Source organism: Camarhynchus parvulus, chromosome 2, assembly GCF_901933205.1.
Source record: "Camarhynchus parvulus chromosome 2, STF_HiC, whole genome shotgun sequence".
Taxonomy (NCBI): domain Eukaryota; kingdom Metazoa; phylum Chordata; class Aves; order Passeriformes; family Thraupidae; genus Camarhynchus; species Camarhynchus parvulus.
In genome coordinates this window covers 40,814,185-40,841,830 of record NC_044572.1, presented here as the reverse complement: position 1 = coordinate 40,841,830, position 27,646 = coordinate 40,814,185, and the positions used below count along the sequence as shown (strand labels likewise).

Sequence of the window (27,646 nt, the reverse complement as noted above, 5' to 3'; positions counted from 1 at the left end):
GAAATGTAAAAGTCTTATGTAAAGTAAGGATTGTTAAACTTGGCATTTGAAAGTTATTTTTCCTACCATATCCGTGCAATCTAAAAGTTAAATTACTCCTTTGCCCTTTTTCCCTCTTTTTTTTTTTGGTTTTCTTTTTCTTTGCTGAACAGCAGCAGTTCCAAAAATACTATATACAGAAAGATTATATACTGGGTGGTAGGGTAAAGGCTCCATATAAAATGCTGCTTTAATGAGCTTTAACAAAAAGGACAAATGTAAAATCAGATATCCATCACCTTTCCCCTCCCTCTTGATGTCTCTTACATTGTAGAAGATAAATTGCAGACACATCATAGACACTGAGGCAGCCCAAGTAAAATGTAGGCTGCTTTGCCCTTCTTTCAAGTTCCTGTGATTGAACCTGGGAAAGACCTTTCTATGATCTTGTGATCAAATGCTGCCATTCAAAAAAGAAAGGCTCAGAGAAATGACTAAGAAATGGGGCTTTTAGAGCTGCTCAGGACTGCTGACCAGCACAATGACATCGTTGCTGGGACAAACAAATACAAAATCAAATAGAATCTTAGCCTTCTGCTCCTCCAGTGCTTTCAAGGCTGACTTACTTTTATTTATGTTTTGCAGCACCATTCAAGGAGAAGGGTGAAAGAGAGACTTCAAGTATGCAAGAAGCTCCTTGCATACTTATTTGAATACCTTAAGGTACCCAAAACATACAGGAAAGGCAGAGAGAAGCTTCTGGTATTCAAAACATATAGAAACTACTATTGTGATACCACTGATCTTTCTTTGTCAGGATGAATCTCAAACAGAAATATCTTCACTCACTACTTCAGACACTTCATGTCACTTCATGCTCAGGGGAAAAGCCTGCAGAAGAGTCCTCAATGCTCCTCTGGTGCCAGGGACAGTTTTACTTTTGGAGGGAGGGAAGGACACAGTGTGGCAGAAAGACAAGACTACAAAGGGAGGACAGGCCCTGTGTAATTTTTCCCCTTATATGTGTCTTCCCTGTCCAGTGACACCCTCTTTCTCACTACCAAGTCCCTCCTAAAAGCATCAGCACCAAATTTTTCCCAGAATGCTTAAGGACACACCAAGCACCTGCAGGATGATTTCTGTTCAAACAAGTACTCAGAAGCTTGGATACAAATCCTCTCTTTCCAGCTACCAAATTTTTCACATGCTCTGCCAATGAAAATGTCTTTGTAGAAAACTCTCTGTACCAGCCCTGATCGGACAAATCCAGCTGAAAGCCTCCATAAGGCTGTCTGCCACCCAAGGACACTTCAAGGCACCTCTCCTGGATGTTTGTTGAGTTACAGTGGTGTTCCAAAACATGTGAAAATTCAATACTCCAATTTTCTTGGGACATCTGAACAGTCCATTCCCAGAGGCTTCCACTTCTGGTTGAAATACAGATGCACAAAGGAGCGTGTCAAAAAATATCTATTTGCCCATCGTTAAGCTCCAATACAACTTATTTTGTTCAGCTTAATTGGAATTTACAGGGTAAGAGTAAAGAAGATTGAAGCTTCTGACATAAATTTCTCTACACTTCAAATTTAAAAGTGTTCAATGTGTAAGCAAGTGGAAAAGTGTGAGGGAGGGAGGAGGAAAGGAAGATTTCTTCTATGAAAGCCCTGAAAGGGAAATAATTTTCCTCAGTTAAAAAAAACCAAACATGAGATCATGCAAACCACTTGCTGGGTATTATTATTATTGAGCATAACACACTATGAGCTCAAGTGGTTAGTCTGTGCTCAGCCTTGCTCAAATTGGCTTTTTAAATGACTTTTAAACTAGTTGGCTCAGGTGTGACAACACCATATTGCAGCAGTAAGGTCTGCAAAGCAGATGTACTCCATCATTTAAAGTGTCCTGAAGGGACTAATAAAGTAATGCAGGAGAGGAAGAAACAGGAGGAGTTGTGCCACTGCTGGCCACAGCTGATGCAAAAGCAGAATTGCTCCCTGAAATCTGATTCACGTACAAATAACTTTGCAATGTTCCACATTGTTTCATGCTCTGATTTGCATGTTTTTTATTTATTTGCTTTGTTTGTTTTAAATTGGCAGCCCTTTAGACCTAAACAATCTGAAATTCAAGCTGTGAATCTTTCTGGCTCATAAATTCTGCCTGCCATAACACCTGCGCAACTCGTCTGTCTTGTCTTGGATTTTACAGGCGCATCTGAGGAGCAGCACTGTCCCCGGACCAGAAACTTGTCGACACTTCTCCTGCTGATGTATGAGGCAAGACAGAATTCAGTGCACACACTCTCAGCTGTGCTGGGTATGCAGCAGTAGCATACAGAAGGGACTTCTTTATGCTTAAGCAAATATATCCACCATTTCACATAAAGGGAATGGATTTTCTGAATTAGAAGATTTACACAGTCACTCTTAACAGCAAATAATGCCCATGAGTTAAAAGAAAAAAGAAAAGTATATAATGAAATTAGTTTAGATAAACTGTGGCAGACTTCATTGTCACTAGATATTATGAATGAGAAAGGAACGCAGTTCTGTTTATGCTGCAGACTTTTAGAAATCTTAGGAAAGATATGACAGTTGTTCCTGTGGCAGGAAGAAAAAAAAGGAATAATCTTCTCTCATTTATATGCCATATTGTTCTCTAACTTTCATTCTTATAAACCATGTGGAAGATTTTAATCCAAACTGCAGTAATGCTATTTTATAGATCGTGACCTGAATTACTGTGATATCACAAACTGATCTTATGCATTTTTTGTTACAAAGTAATAAAAAAACCCCAACCCTGTAAAATACTTTCTCCCTAATTACACAGCTAGATTACAAAACTCAGTATTTGATCATATAGCTTTTTGAAATACAAAAAGATACCTTCTTTTCCTAGGAACTTACAGACCAGTACAAGATCAAATGAAACCCAACATAAATATAAAGCACTTCACATTTTTGACACTGTCCCCATCATCAACAACTTTATGTATTTTTGTAAAAGCAGGCTTTAGATGGTGGCAACATTTTTTCTTCTCTCACGCAGCTTTCCTCATGAGCTCAAATTACATGGCTTAGCACTGATACATAGACACATACTTCTTAATATCTAAAATACAAATTGGTTCAGCCCTCATTCCTCCAGGACATCAGTGTGTACCAACTACTGGGGTTTACTGAGCAAATAAATATTTCCATATCCTCCTAACCAAAGGGAGTCTTTTTTGAACTAAATGGAAATGACATAAAATTTTGAACAGATAGGAATTTTTCTTTTTTCTTTTTAGAAAAATCACCCTTGCCTTTAAAGAATCTAAAGTATATACGATCTTTAAGATCCAAGAGACCAAGGAAATTGGAAAGTATCTTTGCATCATGACATGGAAATATGTGATATGGAACCAGAAGCACCTACAGCAATGTCAGCACAGTAAGGATGACTGAAGGTTACATAAACTTAATTCTGAAGAAATTAAAAAAAACCCAAAGGAGCTAAAGAGAGAGAACCCCATCCTGTTCAGTGGAACAAAATTACGCACTTCACATTTGAAATTCCTAAGAATGTCATGAAGAAAAACATGTATCATCAGTTTTAAAGGCTGTCTGAAAGGAAGAAAACTGAAAGTCCAAGAAACACTTGATTTCAGGTTAAGTCAAAAGCTATTGGAAATCTATTGCTGAAGAGTTGGTACACCTTGGATTAACTACAAATGATGTTTGACCAAGTACTGGAAGGAGGGTAAAGCCAGGAGCCTGTGCTGGGGGTGTGTGACAGCTGTGAGTCTAAAAGGGAGGGCAAACATGGAGCAGTGATGAGGTTTTGGCCACATCATTGAAACCTGCACGAGCCAAAAACCAAAGTCACTGAGATCTAAACAGGGAACTGCTTTCTAAGCAAAAGGTTTTATATTTTCCAGTAACTCCGTACCCATTCTGCAGTTTCTTGGTTAGTAAGTCCATCTTTATGACCATCTTCTGCAAAGTCTATGTGATCTTAAACATTATGTGATATCTGAAAAATGAAACTATTTTCTGAAGGACCCTCTCTTAAACAAGTATTGAAGGTGATGCCTGCCTGGTGACTCACGTTCAACGGCCGCGGTATCCTAACCGTGCAAAGGTAGCGCAATCAATTGTCCCATAAATTGAGACTAGTATGAATGGCTAAACGAGGTCTTAACTGTCTCTTACAGGCAATCGGTGAAATTGATCTCCCTGTACAAAAGCAGGGATAAACCCATAAGACGAGAAGACCCTGTGGAACTTCAAAACCAGCGACCACCTTAAATCACACACTCACCCACCGGGTTCACTGACACATAAGCCACTGGTCCGCGTTTTTCGGTTGGGGCGACCTTGGAGCAAAACAAAACCTCCAAAAATTAGACCACACCTCTAGACTGAGAGCAACCCCTCAACGTGCTAATAGCACCCAGACCCAATATAATTGATCAATGGACCAAGCTACCCCAGGAATAACAGCGCAATCTCCCCCGAGAGTCCGTATTGACGGGGAGGTTTACGACCTCGATGTTGGATCAGGACATCCTAGTGGTGCAGCCGCTACTAAGGGTTCGTTTGTTCAACGATTAACAGTCCTACGTGATCTGAGTTCAGACCGGAGCAATCCAGGTCGGTTTCTATCTATGATGAACTCTTCCCAGTACGAAAGGATAGGAAAAGTGAGGCCAATACCACAAGCAAGCCTTCGCCTTAAGTAATGAAACCAACTAAATTACAAAAGGCTATCACACCACATCACGTCCAAGAAAAGGACCAGCTAGCGTGGTACACACCACCCAGGCACCTCTTAACATCCAACACAACCCCAGCAAAAGGTCCAGAGAGCCCATTCTGCACAGAACTGTTTGTCAGAGAAACCTGCATATTGCTGAGAAACATGGGAAAAATGTGGGGCCCAAAGATGGACAGGGGCTACAGAGGCCTCATGGTCACCACCAACACTCAAAGAGGAGTTCAAGATTTTAACTGTTTGTCAAAGATGAAGACTTGCAAAGAAGATGAAACCAACAGAAGCTAAAAGAATATTCAGAGGGTTTGCGATGTAAAAGAAATTTCTGCTAACAAAGAGCTGAATTTGTGTATTTATGGAGCACAGAAAGTGAAAGATAACAGCAATTCCATAAAAAATGACAGCCAGAAATTGGAAATGGGAAAAATAAATAGAAAATTTGTTAAACTGTTACTTTTTATGAAGGTCTTTACAAGGATCATATTTTCTGATACAATGAGGAAGAATTTATATAGCTCAGTCAGCAGATAACAATGGAAGTATTTACAAACCTGAATTCTTAGAATTCAGTTAGACAATATAAAAGATTCAGATAACATTAACATCATATACATGAAAGGAACTGAGAATACAAGTGAGAAAATCTGGGAAAGAAAAATTTTGAGGATAACAATATGTAAAAGATAAACCTCTTTTTAAACTAGTTTCACTGAGTATTACCAGTAGAAAATCTAGCAGAATCCCCTTTATTCAGAGTTCTCTGTAGCATTCAACAAATGTTTTAAGATTTCTACAAACCAATACCTGGTTTATAGTTTTAGCTGCTGTTTTATCTAGTTTAAAATGTCAAAAACATATACATATATACAGACAGCTATGCAAATGCCCCAAGAAGAAATATTTGGAAGAGTTTTTCAGTGTTTTATCTATATAAATGAACAGAGAATTAAATAAAAAAAATAGAACACCAAGAGACAGGGTCTAAAAAGCTATCAAACAAAACATTTTAAGTTCATTCACTCAGAAAAGCAATTTAGAGTATTGCTAATGAGAAAGATAGTATTTGTTCATATACTAAGAGAAAAACAGTGGAAAATGGTAATATCTAGTACACAGTTAACCCTCAACTGGAATAAAAACTGTGAAACTGTCAAACTGTTCCTTCACTACCATTTAAGGCACAATATGCTAGAAAACATGTTGCTCTAAATAGAGTATTCCAAGTTCTAAGTCTACCTCTCTGAAGCAAAGGTTAACTATTTGAATTTACTCTCTGTGGTGCAAGAACCTGAGAGATGTCCTAAGAGAAATATTTAAACTAAGGAGAGAGGCAGAAAATATCAATTGATTTTGGTGACATGAGTGCATAAAAATGCACTGTTTGGAACACTTTCAAAGAGAAGAAACAAAAGGCGCGTGGCCAGTAATGATTACAGCAAGATATGAGGTATTTGCAAATACATCTGTATTGTTGCAGATAATTTCTTTCTATTTAAGAATTCTTACTCTAGTAGAAGTCAGTATAAAAATGATAGTCACTTGTTACTTATGGGGTTCTTAATGTAGACAAGGATAATAATTCCCAATTCCCCTCTTTTTTTTTTTTTTTTGGTCAGATATCTGTAATTAAATTTGCAATAAGAGAAGGAAGATTCTTGACCATGTAATGTAGCATCCATGTGTCTCACTTGCTTTAAGTTTTCTCTGAGAAAGTAACTGGCCCAATGACCTCTGACAACACAAAGTACCTGCAAAGAAAATTAAATCTAGGAAGTACTGTAACAACTAGAAAATGCTGTGAGGGAGTATAATGGACATATGACATATGGATAGTTACCGCAATTGAGGCATGTTCCTGTGAAATTCCAGAGAAAAGTAAGGAATTTTTTGGTTTTTGCATTCATTCAGAAAGAGAAAATTAATTACTTAAAAACATCCAAGGATACTGAACAAAAAACTGTGTAAATATCATTCCCTAAACTTGCCCATCCAAACAGAAGCCATCTTGTTACTGAGAGACAAGCTAGGAAATTTTAATTTAATTCAGTGATTGCAAAATGTCAAAAATTAGCAGGATTTCATATGAAGTCTCCTATTCACCATCAAAAATAGATGCAGTACAGAAAGACTGAGAGAGAGCTACCTGCATTATTAGTAGTGCTCTTCACATCTTGATGGAGATTTAGAGCAATACAGAATTTATTGCTGACTTTCAGCATGGTCATACAGGGCCTATACCATTAGTTTCACATGAGGCTGAATTCTCTATAGGATGAAAATACACCCACTGGGCTGTGCAGGTCTATTTATCTCAGGGAAGCAATGCTAATAAAGGGAAAACAAAAAAACCTCTCACAAATAAAACCCACTAAAATAATAATCATTCAAAGCTACTCAGAATATTTATGAAGTTGACATGGAATCTGCCAAGAATTGAGATTTTGCAGATTTCTGCAGATGACTGTGCTTTCCCAGTCTGAAAGAAATGCTAAGACATTAACTAATTATTTATGGAACAACCAATTACTTTGTACTGTAAATCTAAGACTGAACATCATGAAATGCTTATTAGTTGAGCAAGCAAGAGAGTGGAGCAATTCCTTCTGGAGTGGAATGAAGCCAAGGAGTTGAACAGAGAAGGCCCCTTAATGAGAATGATTCACTAACACAGACACAGCAATGCTCAATTTACCTAGGCACTACACAACTGACCATCAAAATGTTTCAAGAGACAGAAAATAACCTTTACATTGTCACTGGGTTGAAGCAGAGGGGTATGGAGCTACAAGTGCTCAGTTTTTTAAGAAACAACAGTGATTGAAGTTAAAAAGTCAAAGAAGGATGGATGTGGTTTTGCTTTCAGAAGGTGCAAAGGACAGAGCCTCCCAAGTGCCCTGTGTGCCCTCCTTTCCTTCCAGTTGTAACATTGCTTTCCTGCTGCATTGTTGGCCTGGGCTAGCTTAGATGTGTGACTCTTGGCTAGGCTCAAACAGGTACACAGCACTTATTCTTTTGTAACTTTTTTCTGACTTACAAGAACAATAATAAAACCCCAAACCTGACAAAAACAAAAACCAAGTTTAAAAAATTCAACTGCATTTACATCTCATTTGTCAAGAAAAAAAAATAGTTGAAAAAGAGCTGTCTATTCAAAATTAATGTTTGACATAACTCTTTGGGGAGGTATAACTAAGTCAGGTAAGGTATAACTTTATCTTGACATGAACCCAGAGCTATGGTGCCCAGTCCTTCTAATGGGCTGTTCAACATCATGTGAAAGCAACCTACTCCAGATCTTCTATTATGACTGGGTAACCAGACAAAACTACCCCTGCAGCACATGAGCATTTTATCCTCTAAATATACTGATCTCACAAACATATGTCCCACAGAATGTATGGTGACACATCGCCAGGATCACATCTCAGGGAACCCAGCTGGGGAACACAGCAGGGATGGAGGAGAGCTGCCAAAATGATTTGTCTGGTCCATAATCCCACTGCCTCAGGCCAGTAGCACATGGCCAACAGCCAGGTTGATTTCTTTCTTGATGGGCCTCATGCAACCTTCTATTAGCTGGTAAACCTGAAGCAGAACATTAGTGCTTGGATGAGAGATGAGGACAAAAATGCAAAAAACCTTTTCAGTTAACTGCCACACCTGAAAGAAATCCATTTGAAAATCCAAAATCAATGTAATTTAACCCTAAAAGTATTGATCCATTTTTGCTCTCATTAAGATCAGGCCTTTGAGCAGCAGAGTTAGTAACAGACAGTGTTGTATATTTCCATTAATATTCTCTTTGTTTTTTAACTGATATCCATAAAGAGGTCACAGCAATAAACTAGAGATGATTCTCCTTCCATGCCAATTACTGAGATACTGGGACAATCCTTTTCAGATTATAATTGTGATTTTCTAAGTACATTAAGAGACTTGATTTTCCTTCCTGCTTCATGCAAGACACTTCTGTCTTTGCTGAGAGGTTTAAATACAGGTTCATAGCACAGATGAAGAAACTGAGTACAAGCTTAATCGGAATCTACAAGAAGAAGAAACTAGGAGAAAATAATTTTTTGCACTGGATAAAATATAAATGATCCCTTGAATCAACCCCACTGCTAAGGTGATCATGTTTATGCCCTGGCTTCTTAAGAAGAAGAGGAATGAATACAACAAATCTTTTAATTATGGATTTAAAGAGTGACCTACTCTAATAACAAGGCACAAACAGCCTCTTTTATGTGGACCAAATATGCTGTGACAAGTTCTAGCTACCTGTGTTCAGAGATACAAAATCTGCCTCCCAAAACTCGAGGACAAAATGGGATCTTACAGATACCTCCTGCATAGCTGAGTGAGTTCAGTTAATGGTTCAATGATTTTTTTCCCAAGCTGCATTATGCTATATGTGCATCTGAACAGCACTCAGGTAAATTAAAACCCTTAATATAGTCACTTCCCAAATAATCCTTGCAACTAAATTCCATCTGACAACAACAATCATGAGAGAAACAGAGTAGACAATCTTTGCACATGGACATCTTTTCTTCCTCAAGAAACTAAGAACTGATTCATGTCCTTTAAGAAAGCATCAAAAGTTATAGCCATTAAAATCCAATTTCAGTGTATCTATTGAAATGAGATAATGAGAAGTAAATAATCAAGTAGTAAAATAAACTATCTTATCAAGACCCCTGTTTTGATGTACAGCATTGTTCATGTTGAATAACCAGTACATTTCTGATTATTTAAAAATTAAAAAAAGAAAATTATTTTCATTTTATAGCTGTCATTCTTTACCATGTAGCTTTCTGTCTCAAGCAGGCTCAGTAAGAATATTCTACTTTAATACTGGATTTAATGATGTGTCTTCTCTGAGACAACTGGGAATGTGACCATGGAGCACACAGACTTATACTGACAAAGCCAGCCTTAGTGACTCCTTGCTATTCACACTCTTTCCATTGGGTGTTGCTATGATATTAAACAGATTACTGCTGGGACTCAAAGTGTGCATACAGAAAGGCAAGGCAAAGGTTAAAGTTCTCTGCCTTTGCTGCTCAGCCCATTGTTCTACGCAGCCCAAGTTTGTTGTACTTGACAAAGTTGGTGGTGTAATTCACTAGCTAGTGCTGAGAAAAATAGTCAGTGACTACTTTTGAAAAAGCGGTCTTAATATGGAGTCTTGCAGCTTGTACTAAAAGCTTTATCTTCTTTCATGAAGGTGATCTGACTAAAATTTATATGTACATTGCAGCACTCAATTACTGTACACTGTAGCTGTGCAGATGGCTTTCTTTTAATTAGAGTATTCAGTACGTCTTCTGCATAAAGAACCAGGCAATGAATAAGAAGAAATTTAATGAAAGTAACTAAAAAAGGAAATAGTTTAAAGGAAGCTAGGGGGAAAAAAAAAAGGTGGAGATAACTTAAGACACAATTCTTGCACGCATTTCCTGCTCATTTAATGCAGCCCTTCAGGAGAAATCCTTGAAAATTTGCAGCCTTGGAGAGGTCTTGTCAAGCAGTAAGTATCAAGCAACTCATCACTAAACTTTGCACGGCTGATGAATGCATGGTTGATAGCTAAAGAATTGAAAAGCAAAATAATAGCTGGAACTTAACTTTCAATGTGGCACGGACACACCAGTGAATGTGTTCTGAGGGTATTGTGAGAAAGTGTCAGGACTTCATTAAGTTATGGCAAGAAAAAATAACTTAATATTTGAAATATCCTCAGTATTAACAGCTACTGCTGTTAATACAGGTAACAGTAGCTAGCAATACTAAGTAGAAACTGTGATGAATATACAGCTGCTAGAACCTGAAATCCTGGATATTTAATAATCAATAATAAAGCTATAATCAATAATGGATTGATAATCAAGCTTTTATATAAGTTATATTCCTAGTTTGTTAGAAAAACATTGGCATTTAGTTATGTGGCTGCTATACTAACTGGGAAATAAAACCAAACAAAATCAACCAACCAACCAACCAACCAACCAAAACCTGAAAAAAAAAACCCCAAGAAAACAACATTCAAAAGGAAAAAACCACAGCAAGACAACATGAATTTTATGTTCCTAAATTTGCTGCTGGCAGGCACAAACACTTAAAACATACAAACCAGGGTAAGAAAAAGTTGCTATGGGTCATAAAAGATAGGATTCATCCAGGGAGGTTATATGCCCTCTTAGCAGGGGCAGTAATTTAAGCCACTCTCAAGATAAATTCCAGTATTTCTTATTCTAAACTCTTCAGTGAATTTTAAATTTCACAATGATGGCTAGACTTACCTGGTAGACCGGGTGGGGTTTTCAGATATTTGCCATTAAAATGTTGAATTACTACTTCACATTTTTCTGTAGACTCCATTCTGGAAAAGAGAAGAGAGTGGGATATGGGTAGAGGCAATATGTGTTACTAGACTGTTATGGGAGCACTCAGTCAGCAAAAAAAAAAAACCAAACCAAAAAGCAGAAGGAGAAAAAAAGGACAAGCACAGATGCTGAGAGAAACCTCCAAAGCTGTTGTTGCTGATTTTTGCAGAGAAACTGGTTGAGCCCATTAGGACAGAGTGTGGTTCCTGAGGAGGATCTGCCACCCTCCCTGCCTGCAGCTGCGCTCCCAGCTGTGTTTGAGGCACAGCCCTGTCAATGAACAGTCCCCTTCTGGCTCCAGGGCATCACCCTGAACAAGGACATCTTTATGCTCTCACGTGCTGCTTGGAAAAGCAATGGACACGTTTCTAGACTCCTTGTGCACCCAAAATAACTTTAAATGGCTTAAAGAAATGAATTGTAGGATTTGGAGAAGAACATGGAGGATTAAACAACAATTATTAAGGATTACAATGTTAAGAAAACAACCTGCAAAGACAGGCTTTATAGTAAAACCAAAGACAATGCATATATGACTATTACAACATAAAGCCAAGTTCTGGGTGAAGAAAGTAATTTATGTGTAACACCAGCTGAGGAAATGCCTTACTGTTCATCTACTATGAGTTCAGGATAACTTTCAGCATTGAGACATTAAAGTATTAACAGTGAATTGGTAAATGAATTTTTGAACAATTGTTAAGAATACAAAGTTACTAGTCAAATCTCAAACCATGGTTATACCACATCTGGAAACTCACTATTGCTTCAGATCTTCTAAATTAACTCCGTACAAGTCCAGAAAAAGAGTTAACTTTGCTACAGAGGGGGTTTAGAAACTTTGAAAAGAGGAAAGAGAGAAATGGAAAGCTAGTAATTTCCTAGAAAAGTTGTGTTTAAAAACCATGTTCAATGCTCCTTCAATGCACCAGTATGTACCTCCAGGTATTCTCCACAAAATAACTCTGCTGACATATATATTGCTTACTTCTCACCAGTCTAGATCGTTTTAGAATGAATTTATCCACTACCCTTCCTGTCACACAGTTTGGGGAAGGAGTGGTTCACATACAGCAGCAGTTTGTCACCCAGGGTACAATTCTGAGTCCAAAAAACCACACCATACCACAAAGAAAACAAACAAAAAAAAAAAAAAACAAAACAACAAAACCAAAAAAAAAGCCCTAAAAATCCTGCCTTCCCATTTATTTTTTTGAGCAAATCAGTCTACTGTCCAATTGTTTCAGATGAAATTAAAACTTTCCCCTTCCAGGTTGTATCACTGTGTATCATGTGGGCTGGGCTACTTCTACAAGCACAAAGACAGTGACTTAGACTGTTCGCTTTGGCTTCATTCAGACTTAACTAAGCGAATGTCTGCGCTAAGCCTTTAGAGACTCTTGTCTCTGAAAGAATAAATGCAATAAAAGTCTGTTTTCTGTAGCTGCAGGCACTTGGTGTCAAACCATGTTATGTTGCACCACACAGCAGTGACAATTTCATTTTAATATATGGGGTACATTTTAACAAGCCAAAGCAATCCCTGCAAAGAATGCAATATATAAGCTGCCAAATGAAAGAGACTCAGTGCACTTCATGCGTTTTATGTGGGAAGAGAATAAAAGTGAAACCCACAGTGTTCTGGGATAAAAAGCCCATAATTCGAATAGCACTCTGAAAAAGAATGTGCACATTTTCCTCTCAAGTTTCACAATTAACGGCTCTCAAATGCCATTGCTGGCTATCTGTAACCTGGCACACGCTTCGCTTGAAACCGACACTGGCATTATCGACTCAGCCTGAAAAGGCAGCACAATAGACAAAGCCCTCTATACATGCTCCCCTCAGATGTGTTGCTGAGTAACAACTGCATCCATCCTTTGCGCACCCCACCTGAGCCCTCGTGTGCTTTCTGCAAATTCTGCCTGTGGGGGTGGCCTTTCCCCCCGACCGGGCAGAGGCTGGCCAGGCAGCCACGCAGTCATCAGGAAAGCATCCACCCCAGGGCCACCAAAACATGAATTATAATTGTCCACAACACCCCTCTGCTTAGAAAGAAACCTTTCAAATTGAGTTCTTCAGGATGATTAGCTCACTGATTGACTGGGAAAAATTAGGGGAACAGGGCAACCAGATATATCAGCAAAATTCTGATTCTTGCCTTAACAAGACTCTGGGTTTAGTTCAGTCAAAATTCTGACCAATATAATCCACTTATGTGGTTTTTTATGTGTCAATGTCTATGGCATCTACACAAGTTGAATCTATGCACACACAGAGATTCACACATTACTCCTCTTCTTGTTTTATCCATAAAGACGAGCTGTATCTGGGCAGAGGTCCCAAAAATACACTTTCTTTAGGTCCACATTAATAAATTCCTCCTACTTTTCCTTCAGAAAGCTGCAGCACTTCTCTATTGTAGAACGTGCTTTGAATTATTCTTCTTATACGAGCTAGCAATGTTTCAAAGTGTTGCTTGAGACTGGTATTTAATAAAAATATCACTAATGGAATTGTTACATGTTAAAAGGTTTTCTGTGAAAGAATGTCAGCTAAGCACAGGTAAACATGGGAGAAAAACACACTTAACTACATTTTTTAATTTAATACATTTTTTAATATTGGCATTCCTTTCATAATTGATAGAACAAAAAAATGACAAAATATAATATTCTGGATAAAATAGAAAGGTCCTTGATGCTTCAAAACTTTCTGCTAAAAAATATAGATATTCAACACTTGCTGGAAAGGAAAGGAAAACAGCTTCACATGATAATAGAAATTTGGTCTGATTAGATAATTTGTGAAGTACCACTTTCAAATTCCTTTCAATTGTATATTTTTGGTGTTTATCCTAAGAGGATATAAAATAATAATTCATCTTTCAATGAAATTTGGAGATAATCATAATGCATCTAAATATTATTTTGAACCAGGAGTGCACTGCAGGAAAAAATAATTATCAAAGCCATAGGCTTTTATAATTTTTTAAAAGGTATGGATAATTATATAAACCCAAAAGAACTAATAAAACTATGATAATTTATTTTTACCTGTGTCTATATATCTCCCAATTCTGGAAACTAAGTTGTAGGGATTCCAAATACAATATAAGTAATGAGACTGTCTATATTCTGTCCAATTTGAAAAGAAGTAATTTTTTTTAATCTGAAGAATGCTTTTATGATTTTTTTCTAACCATATTTTGTAAACTAAAGATACTTCAATATAAAAAATAAAAGAAAATTCAAACAAACTTAAACAGTGGATGCTTAAACAAACATCATAACCAAATAATTTGGTGTTCAGATCTTGCTATTAAATATTTATTATGTTTATATTCTATTATTATATTATAAAAATAAAATTAAAATAATTTATTTTATAATATTAAAATTATATTATATATATATCTCTCTCTACAGACCACAATGGCACCAAAGTAGTCATTATGTGTTGCTAGAAGTAATAGGGAACATTTAACATGAAAATGAGAAAAAGGGAAGGGAAGGGAAGGGAAGGGAAGGGAAGGGAAGGGAAGGGAAGGGAAGGGAAGGGAAGGGAAGGGAAGGGAAGGGAAGGGAAGGGAAGGGAAGGGAAGGGAAGGAAGGGGAAGGGAAGGAAGGGGAAGGGAAAAAGAGAAGGAAGGGAAGAGAAGGAAAGAGAAAGAAGGAAGAGAAAGAAGGAAGAGAGAAGGAAGAGAAGAAAAGAAGAGAAGAGAAGAGAAGAGAAGAGAAGAGAAGAGAAGAGAAGAGAAGAGAAGAGAAGAGAAGAGAAGAGAAGAGAAGAGAAGAGAAGAGAAGAGAAGAGAAGAGAAGAGAAGAGAAGAGAAGAGAAGAGAAGAGAAAAGAGAAGAGAAGAGAGAGAAAGGAGAGAAAATAAAAATTATTTTAACTGCCTACCTAAAGCTCTACACATGCTTATTATAAAGATTGATGCATTGTCGAGAAACAACTTAATACAATTTTTTATACAAGGAATACCATGGTAATTACATAATTATTACCTGAGAAATATTCAGTACCATGTAATTACCACTTAGTGGAAAAGTGTGGGATTGGTTTACATATATCCTATAGTCACTTTGCTTAATAATAATAATAATAATAATAATAATAATAATAATAATAATAATAATAATAATAATAATAGAAATGAGAATCAGGACTATTTTTTAATATCCAGAGTAAATATTTAAAGATTAAATTGTTACCAGCACATTTATGTTATGATCAACACAATAATATTGTTTACATTTAGAAGAGTGGGAATAATAAATCTCCAAGAACAATGTTTCCTTACTATTTAAGGCATTTTGCAAAGATAAAAGCAGGTAGGAAGCAACTGGATTCTACAGTGAGGGGAGCCCAAAGAATGGAGGCCATAGTTAGAATATACAGCAGAGAACTGAATTTCTTTAGCACATCAAGAAGATGACTAGTGGGGCAGTCTGATAGCACATAAGTACCTTTGTGGGGAGAATAAACCAGGGAGTAAGGACTTCTTTACTCTTCCTGAGAAAGTTGTGGCAAGAACCAGATAAATTGAAAAGAGAAATTAGGCAGAAACACTTAACTGCAAGGAAGATGATCCACTGGCAAACATTAGATAGAAAATTGGTGGTCCTTTTATTCTGGTTGATATCTTAGAACAATTTCTGAGAGTCTTATTTTAGTAAGACGTGAGCATTATCTCAATATTAGGTAACGGGTAGTATTGCAACTGCCAAGGATATAAAAGATGTGAGGCAAAATGATCTTCAGGTCTCAAATACTCTAAAGCTACAAGATAGTTTTGATTATCATGAGGTTTCCTATGTTTTTCATCCTTCCATGGAAACAAATTCGCTAGTTTTTTCATTTATTTTGCTAATTTAATTCTAGGCATTCTAAGACCCTGATGTGGCTGCAACCAGATTTCCTCCTTCCCTGTAACAGATTTAGGTATCTTATCTCCCCAACTTTTCAGTTGGTAAGAGATTGCTTCAAGATGTTTGTGCTTTTTGGTTTGAATCCATTTTAGGTTGGAAAAAAGCTATTCCCTTTGCCACTCACAGCCTAAGAAGACATTCATTTTGACAAGTTCTCCTCATGGCTCACAAATTGTATCTTTTCCCAACATGTCTTGCCTGTATATTCTTCAACTGTCTGCTTGAACAACAGGAGGTTGTTTACTTTCTCAGATAAATATAAAAAATCTACAGAAACCACTCTTTTCCTCTTGAGATGTGGTTCATTCTGTACCTTGCAGCATCGCCCATTGTGCCAAGGTGAGCTGCCTGAGTGTCTCTGCACTACAGTATCTTTTTTTAGAGATAAAAAACTCTAGAGACCCAAAGAGGTTTCTCTATGGAGTGGTCTTCTGACCCCAAGAGGTTTCTCTATGGAGTGCTCTCCATAGAGAAACCTTTTTGGGTCAGAAGAAATAATTTCATTACATATACATTATCCTGAAAACTTCTGAAAGATGCACAGCCTCCTTTAAGGGAAAAAAAACAAACCAAAACCATAGAAATTAAAGGCTCATCTCTCTAGTTTTACTTCAGTGGAAACTGGAGCATAACCATTTCTACTGAAATCCATGCAGAGCTTCTATAAATAGAATAATGATCCTGTGATGGCTCAAAATCTCGTTTCCTAGTTTCTGTTGCTCCCTTTTAGTTGCCGAGTTGAATATTGTTTCCAAAGACTAAATTTAAGACATGTAAAATGGGGACAAGCGGGAGATAAGTTTAGTAAAAAAGATAGAAAAAGCAAAGAAAAGCAACCCATTAGAAGCTTTTCCAGAAGAATAAGGTAGGGAAAAGATGAGGATGAAGCCCAAACTCCCAAGAGTGTTTAAATGCCTCACTACAGACCCCCAGCTAGGTCACAAAGGGATGGAAGCATCTCCCTGATGCGTACCTTAGCTGAAGTGACATCTAATTGAGAGTCTCTTGACTTTGATCATTTGCTGGGAACAGCATCATAACATTCTTTTATGACCATTTGTGTTGTACAGATTTTCTCATGTTACTGGAAAAGAACAGTACGAGCACACAGCCATTTCCACCTAGACCTAGGCTGATTTATGCTACTGTCTTCACAGTCTCAGGTTAAGTATTATACTGGTGCCTGCCAGCAGTGCAATACTTGACTGTCTGACTGTCAGCATTTCCATCATAAATTTCTGTCTTCAGAAGCTTATGACTTCGTTGTAAAATGTCGCTTGTGGGAGGAATCTTGCAAGGTCGTTTTAAGTTACAAGACAGCAAACAAAATAAAAAAGTTAGTGGTTTCTAACTCTTTCTTTGCACTTTATCATTTAAAAGGACCTATAAAATGCTTGTTCTGCTGTTCAGCTGAGTGTGACAAACCTGTGTATGGTATTATTAACAATACTATCTCTTTAGGGAAGATACTTAAATAATACTTGAATGGGATTTTATTGTGGGGTTATAAAAAGCAATTTTTATTTCATTGATTCACTGGTACCAGTTAAGTCCCTCCCCAAGGTATACACCAATATCTCCTTGCTCCCTTTTTCAAAGCCCTAGAAGTTCTTCAATTAAACTCACAGTACCTCAGGCTTGGATTATGCAAATTGCTCAGCCAAATTACCTGATGGCTCCCAATTTTCCAGCTTCCTCCCTCATCACCTTTCAGAGCTGCATATTCATTTTCATCTTATGGAGTCCCATTGATTTTTGTCTAGGGATACTGATCTATCTGTCCTTCCCTAGAGTTTGCTTCTCCCTGAAAGTGCAGCTTCATGCCTGTCAATTTTCTTAGGGATGTACGAAGTCCAGCAAAATTTTTCCAGGTTACAACAGCAGATGGAAATGTGAAGGTCTCAGAGATACATCCCCACACAGACCTCCCCACCACCCTGCAGTGTTGCTCTGAGGCTTTTCCAGGGAGGCCTTTCAATGGAAATGTATCACCACAGACATATTTTACAGATACCACACAAAGTCTTTGGACAGCATGTTTGGGATTTCCAAATCAGTTTGGAAATCACTTTAATATCTCAGTTTCACCTGAGATATTAAATTATAAAGCAATTTCCTGGGTAAGATGCAGGATGTGACAGATCGTTCTTCTGACTGAAAATAGGAATGATCCTTATAATATCTAAGCCTGTACTACCACCCCAGATAATGGATTTATTCAAGCTAAATTATAGCACCTTTTCAAGCACCTTCAATTAAACCCATGAATAAAGAAGAACAAAGCACTTTTCCTCTTCACAAATGCATCCCTAAACTGCCTGAATGTCCTTTATCCCCTGGTGCTCCTGACACTTCTGTCTCCAAAGTAGCAACATCACTGATCCTCAGAAATCTCTCTCTAAATATTCCTCCTAGCAAAACAGCACCACTGTTTTGCCTCCACTGTGATTTTGTCATTCCTATATCTTTTCGCACCTTAACATCTGGAATTCATCCTCTGTGGGCCTGTGGAAATCCAGGTCTTCTAGCACATACAGCTCCCCTTTTTAAGTGGCAACACTTCTTTGGGATGAAGATCAATATTTCCCTCCATGCTCTCAATACTTTCTCCTACCCAGTAATTCTCCAGCCTCCCCCAAAGACCTTCTTACAATCTCTGATCTGCTTTTTACTCATACCATCAACAACACTACTAATGTTGTTTGCCAAACTCATAAAATATCAACTTGAAAATTATATGTGAGCCCTGTGGAATACCAGCTCCCAAGGAGAGTCTGAAGGCAGGTAAAATGGCCTGGAAGTAAAAAGCATGGGCCAGGGGTGAGGCAGAGGCAGATGTGTAGAGTTTATAGCATGGATTGGCTTTTATGAAGCCACAGTCGAAGTCTAAAGTTTCCCTTCTCTGGCCCCTTGCTCATAACTCTCCTCCCAAGAATCTCCCCTGGGGTGTACCCAGGCATAGCTGGCTCAGGCCACAGTGAAATGCTCTGGAAAGATTCAGGAAAATCTGTTCAGTTGCTTTTGAAGGATGCAAAAGAGAGGAAATTGTTTCATGGCTTGACTTTCACTCAGAGCTAGTCTTGTGCACACGTTCTCTAAAGGAGGCTGTTAATGTCACCAGACATAACTAAGATAATTTTGATCCAAGAACATTTGAAGTTCTCCAGGTTATAAATGATTGAGTAGTCACCTGCAGTACTATAAAGCTGCTAGTCATACCCATTTAGAAGAAAAATCTGACAATAGCTGCCTACCTTCAGTCGTTACTTCTCATTGCTTTTTGAATGAATATACTTATTTTGAGATTGACTATTTCCATGATTGAGCAGACTCAGAAAGTGACTTTTAATCATCATAAAATGTAATTAATAACTTTGAAACATCATATTTCAAAATTGCTGGATGCCGCATCATTTCAGCATGTGCAAATTTAATTTTTTCTCTGGTGCTTCTGTGGCTCTGTTTAGAGCTATGCTAAGCATCATTGTATATTCCACAGGCAGGCAAGATATGCTTTGATATAAGGTCCCAATCAGAATAGCCAGGATCCTCACCTGAGCTGCTGATTTGAACTTCTAAAATCTTACTTGGACTGGAAATCCAGCTTCCACCCCCTACCTATACTGCCTTGGTGCCCATGCCATAGGTACACTAGAATGAAGCCTTCATGAATACAAACAAAGCTAAACAAATTAACAACCTGTTTGGTTTGACATACAGGAAAAAAATACCAGATAGCGCTTCTTTACATACCATATAGCACTTCTTTACAAAAAGAAAATCAGCTGGTCATGTAATTAAATACTGTATTGATAATTCTGCAAAGACAGGAGTCAGCATTCAACTATGGTTCTAAATTCCTGGATTAACTTCAGCCTCACTCAAATCAGTGGGAGATCTGCTGTATACTTTGATGGAGTGAAGGTTTTACCCCACTGTTACTGACATGGTGAATTACACAACCTACACGTTAGATCATTAAAGATCCCTGAAATATGTTCCATAATTAAATACATTTTCACAAAGAAAGTCAATTTTCAAAAAATGCAAGTTTATCCATGACTTAAACTAATTTATATTTAGTGAGCTAGAAAAAAATCATGTCATAATTTGCAAGAATGCAGTGTGCCATCTTTCAGCATAAATGTTTTGCCTTTTCTCATTGAATTCAGACAATATTATCTAAACAGTTTTTGTGCATGATGACTTTTCACATCAAGGGCTGAGGTAACACTACAATGTCACTTTTCTTGAAAGCTAATGTTTTATCACACAGTACCTCATTTCACTCAGTGGTATTATGGCACTAACAGAAGTGCCATGATATACCACGATATGATGGATTTCAGAGAAATTTGCAAGATGAAGTTATTTTGCCTCCCTTACAAAGCACAGTGTTATGAATATTCTGTAGAAACAATGATCTGGGATTTTTTTTCCCTTTTCGTTTGAAGCAGAAGACTGATTTGCAGCAGAATTGCAGATTTCTCTTCTTATTTGTTTTTTCAATACCTTTCTATATATAGCACTCTATTTCTTGGCTTTTGAAAAGAAAACTATTTGATTGGAGAATGTTTCAAGATGAAGAGAATCTATGTAAATACTCCCTGAGAGTAAATATGGAGCCTTGTCTATCTGTACTAACAATGAAATACATGGTAATAATATGTTGCCCATTCTGTCTAAAATGTCTGACTACTCCATCAGGGCTTTTTCTATGCAAATATTTCTCCTTAAGCTCTTTTCATAGCTGCAGTTCAAGGAAGCTGCAGCTTTCAAGGAAGACACGTTTCTTCAGTCACAGTTCCTACCCTTTGCTCTTCCAGCTGCTAAGTTTACTTTCCCCTGTTGCAAAATCTTTATCAAATATTTAAACAGTTTCATAGAATGGTTTGGATTGGAAGGGACCTTAAAGACTGTCTAGTCTCTCTCCAGATTTCTTACAGGACCCCGTCAGGTACTAAAGGCTGCAATAAGTTCACCCCAGGATCTCCTCAGCACAGGCCTTGGTTTCTTTACCAAGTGTGTGCTTTTTTTGCTGTAGGACATTTATTATTACCCAAGCTTGATCCTGAACTAATAACTCACTATTCCCAGCCATTTTTATTTACATATACCTACACAGAATGAACCAGTTTTTAGAGCAATGACATGAACATCCTTCTACACAGGCATTTCCTGGTGGAAAGAATGGATACAACCTGATAAATGTGCCACTCTGCATCTTCCATAGCTGTGAGACTTCGGAGCTACAGAACAGACAGAAACTGCAAAGGACCAAAGGCGAAAAAATGTGCATGAAAAGTATGAGCAAAGGTTTCACCTGGCAAAGCCGACTCCTCTGCTGACTCCATTAGCATCTCTTAATATTCTGGTGGAAATGACATGTCCAAAGGGTTTCAGCATATTCTCCAGTTCCTGCTCATCCATGGACACAGGTAAATTTGAGATGTATAGATTTGTGGGATCTTGCTCTTGTTGCTGCAACAAAATAGGAGAAATATCCTCAGTTAGGTTTAACACAGTAGAATAGTTTATGACTCGTACAAGAAGGGCTGCTCAAAATAGGATCAAGCCAAGAATTCATAGCTGCATTAGAAGAAAAGCTGGGTAATCTTTTCATGACAGCAACATATTTGCCAAATTTCCGCAAACTCTCATGCATGCGCTTAATTCTGCGTGTGATTGCTCTTATTGAACTCAGTGACACTACTCATTCATAGAAAATTACTCTCATGAACAAGTGTTCTTGGATTTGTGTCCTAATTTAGCAAAGAGATTGAGAAGAAAACGTGATTTCTCCAAATGTGCTAATGTTAACATAAATAAAGAAAAAAAATCAACATATATTTTAAGCAGATGTGCTCTCCAGCCTGAACACTTCCCATTCAGCCTGTTCATCATGAAAAAGGTTGGTTGAAAACAGAATACTTTTCATAGTATCTTCTCCTGTTCTTTCCCCATCAAAAATGTCTTCCTTAGTAATAAGCAACAAGATCTAACTGGGCCAGGGGGAGGAAGGGGGAGTTCTGCAGTTCAACCTATGGTCCTGGGTGAGATAGGTCACATGTTTAATTCTGAGACTAAATGAAAACATCATATAAATCAAAGCCTGTAGCATGAATAATTGAAAAAACAAATCTGAAAGCAGCTTTCTTGTTCTACTTCAGCTCTTTAGGCTAAACTTTCCATTTTGGTAACTGCTCCCACTCCTATTCTTGCTTGCTTGAACTCCTGCATAGAAACATGAAAGAGACACAGATGCCATATGTAAAATAACTGTATTGAAGCAATAAAAAAACCCTTGTCTACAGACAACCAGGTCTTGATTGCATTAAATCAATTTAGTTATGCCCTTGCAAATTTTCATGGCTCAGTCCATTTCTATTGATACAAGCTTTACATAATATCTGATCACCTGCCAGCACAAGCCTGACTGGGATCAGGCATTACTACATAATTGTAGCTAATGTTAAATAACCAAAAATATAAAATGCAATCATTATACTGTGTAGTAATCCAGACAATACCTTCTCTGAGAAAGTTCTCTGAGACAGAGTTTTTAATTTTTTGTATTACACATTTTAATAGGCAGAATTAATTTGTACCTGTTCAACACTGAATTGACAACAGCAATATCCCTTTTTTGCTGAGTTGCCCTAAAATCAGATTAATAACCTTGCAGCAGCACTGCAACCTTGCACTGTTATGAAATTACACACAGTCCTGCAACCATCTGCCCTGGTTTAACTAAACTAGTTTCAAATTTCACTCCATTAAAATCAGTGAGGATGTGCCTTGTCAAATACAATCATGCATTCTGTTTCAAGAAGATGTATGAAGACAGGACAGAACCAAGATATCTGCTTCATCACTGCCTTTTACATTCAAGGCCTCAATATTAGAAAGAGAAATTGCTTCAAGCTGTGATTCACACGCACCATCTTTGCAGAGACAAGAATGACTAAGGCAAATCTAAGGTAGCTAAATACCAGTATCAGAAGCTGAAAAAAGTTTTTAGCTTCTCTTACTTACTTCTTTCTCTAGGGAAATTTTAACCCTTTTGGATGAGACAAAAAAAACTGTAAATAGAGACCCCAAAAGGTCCAAAATCAGGAAGCATGTAATACTGTCGTGCTGTTTAATGTGGATTCTGATCTCAGGGCTATGGATGCTTGTCTTTGGATGTAGTGGCTAATGACCACTGCATTCTAGCTTTGCATCTCCAGACTCACTACCTCACGAAACAACACATTACTGTGCATGATGAATTCTTCACTGTTTTACAAAACAGAAATAAAAGACCAAAGCAGGCATGTTTTCAAGCTGCTGTGCATAAAAATATACCCAGTTATTACCATATCTTAAAGTAAGGGGCAGAAGAGAGGAGAAAAGCACCAAACACGTGAACACTGAACTTACTGCAAATTCAACTGAAGTTACAAACCTCAAATATAGAAAAACCTTATTTCCCTTTCCAGTTATCTTTCTCTGCAGTCATCTTCCTTCCTCGCACATCAATTTACATTTATACACATCCAAAAGCTAGTTCCTCTCCAGTAACCAAAAGATGCTAGTGAGAGGTCAGAACTGCTACAGTACCAACAATGGAAGGAAAATCATGCAAACGGTCCTGGAGGGAAGGTAGACAAGAAAAGAAAAGGAATATGAGCTTCAGATCACACTTTTTGCTTTGGGAAAAGCAGGGAGACAAGAATGCAAATAATTTTCTTTCTCTGTCTCTTTTTTTTTTGTTTATATTTTTCACCTTTTCTGCATGCAAACTATGTAAGTTTTATTGGTACTTCCCCCCTTATCCACCCTCCACACCCCAAAACCATTAAAAAAAAAAAAAAAAAAAGAAACAGGAATTTGGAAACATCTTCATTGTTACTAAGTACTTTGAAAGGGTGAGCAATAGAGGCAGGTAAAGCAGAGGCATTCAAAAGCAAATTGAAGCAGAAAGTTTTAGTTTTGCAATTCCAATTGACTCAGTTCTTCAGAAATAATCCCATTATTATGCAAACCTCTACCTATTGATTGGTTAAGGGCTTTGATCAATCCACCAATCAATGCTCAAGGACTAACATCTCTTGCTAATATTTAGAAAAAAATATGCTGATGAAATCCCTGTAGCCAGACTAATGTAGGAAAGTGGAGTTATGCATCAGTAACTTCACGACAACCTCTGCTTTCACTGAAGCAACTGAGTCGAACAGCACATTAAAATGAGAACTCCTCCTTTGACTACTCAGTTTTCAAGCTGGGTCATACAAATAAAATAAATAAGAACTGTTGCCAATGTGTTTCACTTCTGAACCAGGAACACATAAGCCTTTTAACTGTGCTAGAGATTAAATGTTGTTGTTTTAAATATCCGTGGAAAGCTAGCTACACTCTGAGGATGAATGAAAGACTACCAGACCATTGTCACTCTTTCACAGGGATTTGCCAAGTCTATCTTTTATCAATGTGATAAATAAATACTGCAAACAGAGAGAGACAGATGAGGCCACTCATGCTACCTCTGCAACACAACAGTGTTTTCTGAGAAATGAAAAAATTCACATTATTTTTCCTTACTATACAAATATAGCATTTAGAGAAATACCCCTTTCCTTTAGAGAGAATTATCCACCCACAGAAGCCATATATCACACAACCAACTGAAACAAGATGAAATGCCTTCACAGTAATGCAGCCAGGAGCAGAGAAGGCTTTACAGGGGTGATGTGGAACCCAGCTGCCCTGTCGTTGTGCAGCCAGACCCCACTGCCACCTACCCTCATGAGTCCCTATTTCTCAAGCTTGGTCCCACTCCCATCCTCTGGCACTGAGGCTCCTTGTGATCTTTCTCAGTTGTGCAGAGATCTCTGATGTTCAGTGTGGGGGTCCTAACACACACCTCTCATTTTGCCCAAGCCTATCCATCCCAGATTCCCCAAGCTCCTGTGTGAGATATTCTTTTCCCTATCCCCATGACACTGCTGAGCTTTTCACTGTCAAAGGTAAGTGTCCTGCTGTTCAAAATGTGCCTGTTTGTTGACAAGATAAGCCTAACCAGAACCATGAACTTGAGCACCCCATGAACTACTTGCCTTTCATAATCCTAACAGCTGACAGCTCAGTTTCTGCCTTCAGTGAAGGGACAGCTCCCAGGGTTTCAGGACTGATGGCGCTGTTAGTGTCTGGATCAGGCTCCCTGTGGTTCATTTAATTCTCTCTAAGACTTTTCGCTAGACATTAAAAACATGCTACTTCCCATCTTGGGCCACTAAAATCTTATTTATTATTGTCTCCAGTCCCAAAATGACCAGTCATCAGTGAGAGAGCTGAAAGTCTTCTGTTTGATACTGAAGGTCACTTCAGAACTGCATCTTCATCCTATGACCCCAATAGAGGGAACCAAAAGGAGGGGTGGCAAAAAGCCACACGCTCACCACAAACAATTCCAACAGCACTGTGACTTGGATGCCCCACAGCTGGAGCCTTGGAGCCAGTGCTGTGGGGCCAGCAGCCAAGGAGAGCCTGGGCTTTGCTAGCGAGTTTACTGAATCTTAGAATCACTGAGGTTGGAAGAGATCTCCATGATCAAGTCCAATCAGTAACCTAACACTGCCAGGTCTACCACAAAACCATGTCTCTAAGCACCACCTCTACATGTTTCTTAAAAACTTCCAGGGACAGTGATTCTACCACCTCCCTGGGCAGCCTGTTCCAATCCTTGACCACCCCTGCAGTGGAGAAATTTATCCCTCTGGACCACACAAAAGACACCATGTTGGCCCTGCACCATGGGGGAGTGAGACACCAGTTGATGCAGCCATCCCAAAGCACACCCATCCCTTGGATCTAATCCCCCATGAGTGAGAAGGGCCTCCCCAGGGGGACCAGGGCCAGCCACTGCAGCTGATCACTGTCATGGAGGCTCACAGGAGCAGGGGGTTTCTGCAGGCTCTCTGCAGTGTGGCAGGACATTTCCTCTGCCTTTCCCAGGCCCTGTGCCAAACAAGGATAAATAATGAGTACAACACCAGGCCAAGTCGCTGCTTCATGAAGAGAGTGGTGAAGCAACTGTGCAGCCTGCTGTGTGTGCCAACTGCAGAAGAACCATGCAAACTTGCAGGTGCAGTCTCAAGGCACAGTCAAAAGCCTGCTCCTGGCTGTCCTCACAGACATTCATTATAGCCAAGATCTCCCATTTGACAGCCCAAGAATTTTCCACATACAGTTTGCACTTGCACTGCAGCCCCAAAGAAGCAGGGATAAACTCATCCAGTCAGTCCCAACCCTAGGAAATCCTGGCACAGCCTCACACCTTAGGCTAAGCTCATTTTGGGACCCTGGTGTGTGCCAGTCTGTGTGGGTACACTGAGTGCCAGAGAATGAGCCAACAACAACAAGAAAAAAGAAATTAAGTCAATTTAAGCTCCTCTCCAGAGAAGTGCATGGCTTTTTGCAACTCCCTTTGCTCCCACTGCAGAATGTTTCACCATCATTGTAAGAGCATAATACCTCAGCTCTTCTGGCCCTTGTATTCCAGGGGCTTTAGCTGTATGCATATTCTGGCTTGGGATGTGTATGATAGACGCTCTCAAAGTGGTCAAAACCACACCTAGAAAGGCTTAAAATTGTGAAGATTAATTTATTTTTCTTTAATTCCAATTTGAAAAAAAAAATCTAATCTTAAAATTTGAAGATTTAAAATTGTGAATACTGCAAACCAGCAGTAGGTCAAGCCCATGTTTTTGATTGGCTCAGACCAACTCCAGTGGTCAGCAGAGCAGGCATCCTGCTGCAAGGCTCTGGAGTTCAGCAGTCAGGAGCAGTTGTACTGGGGAAACAGCCAGAAATTTTGTTACTGCCTTTAAGCAAGAACTGGGCCAGTCACTCGGCTCCCAAGGCCTGTGCCAAGGAAGCAAAAGAAGTTTATAACGCAGAGGGTTTGAAGTACACTACACCAACAGCATTTCAAACAAAAAAAAGAAGAAACAAAACCAAACCCAACCCTAGTGGGGCGTGTGCTACAACTCCAAGTTTTCTGTTTGCTTTGCTGGGCCCTCCCAGACACTTTTGAAAGGAAGGACAACGTTCAGATGGGATTTTCCCTCCCATCTTGAGATAATCTTTGGAAGCAGTGCGTGAAAAGCTGAAAGAACAATTCCTTGTGTGAGCTGAAGCTAGAGCTCCTTACGCAGTACATTTAGTAATGCATTCCTTAAAGACACGTGTAGGGAGGGGCAGACAGCTTTTGGCAATGTTATTTTTCTCCCAAAAGGAACTCAAACCTCTTCTAATCTGTGATCTCAGTAGGACTGGAAACTGAGTATGTTTGGTTTATCTGGAAACCTTATGTACCAATTCCTTCTATTGAACCTAATTTATTTCTCCTTAGAGCAGCTTGCTCTAGGAAATCAAGCACTGATTAAGAGTTCAAATGATTTCTTTTTCCATCTTCCAAACTTATTCTGGGAATTTAACTTTGCATGTGGATCAATATGAGATTCTGAACTCCTCCTTTAAAAGATATAATCAATATTTATACTATTCATCAATAGTATTATCAATATATAAATATTTATTTATTTTC

The 27,646-nt window shown here is 38.4% G+C and overlaps 1 protein-coding gene across 6 annotated transcripts in view; it reads right to left on the bottom strand.

Annotated features, from left to right (window-relative positions):
- The window catches only part of RBMS3 (RNA binding motif single stranded interacting protein 3), a 712,273-nt gene that overhangs the window by 132,710 nt on the left and 551,917 nt on the right, over window positions 1-27,646 (bottom strand). For all 6 annotated transcript variants that reach the window (XM_030969590.1, XM_030969580.1, XM_030969574.1 and 3 more), the window contains 2 exons: window positions 21,380-21,537; window positions 11,040-11,119 (listed from right to left, as the gene is read on the bottom strand). In XM_030969590.1, the coding sequence (XP_030825450.1) occupies window positions 11,040-11,119; window positions 21,380-21,537 (238 nt within the window). The remainder of the gene's footprint in view (window positions 1-11,039; window positions 11,120-21,379; window positions 21,538-27,646) is intronic.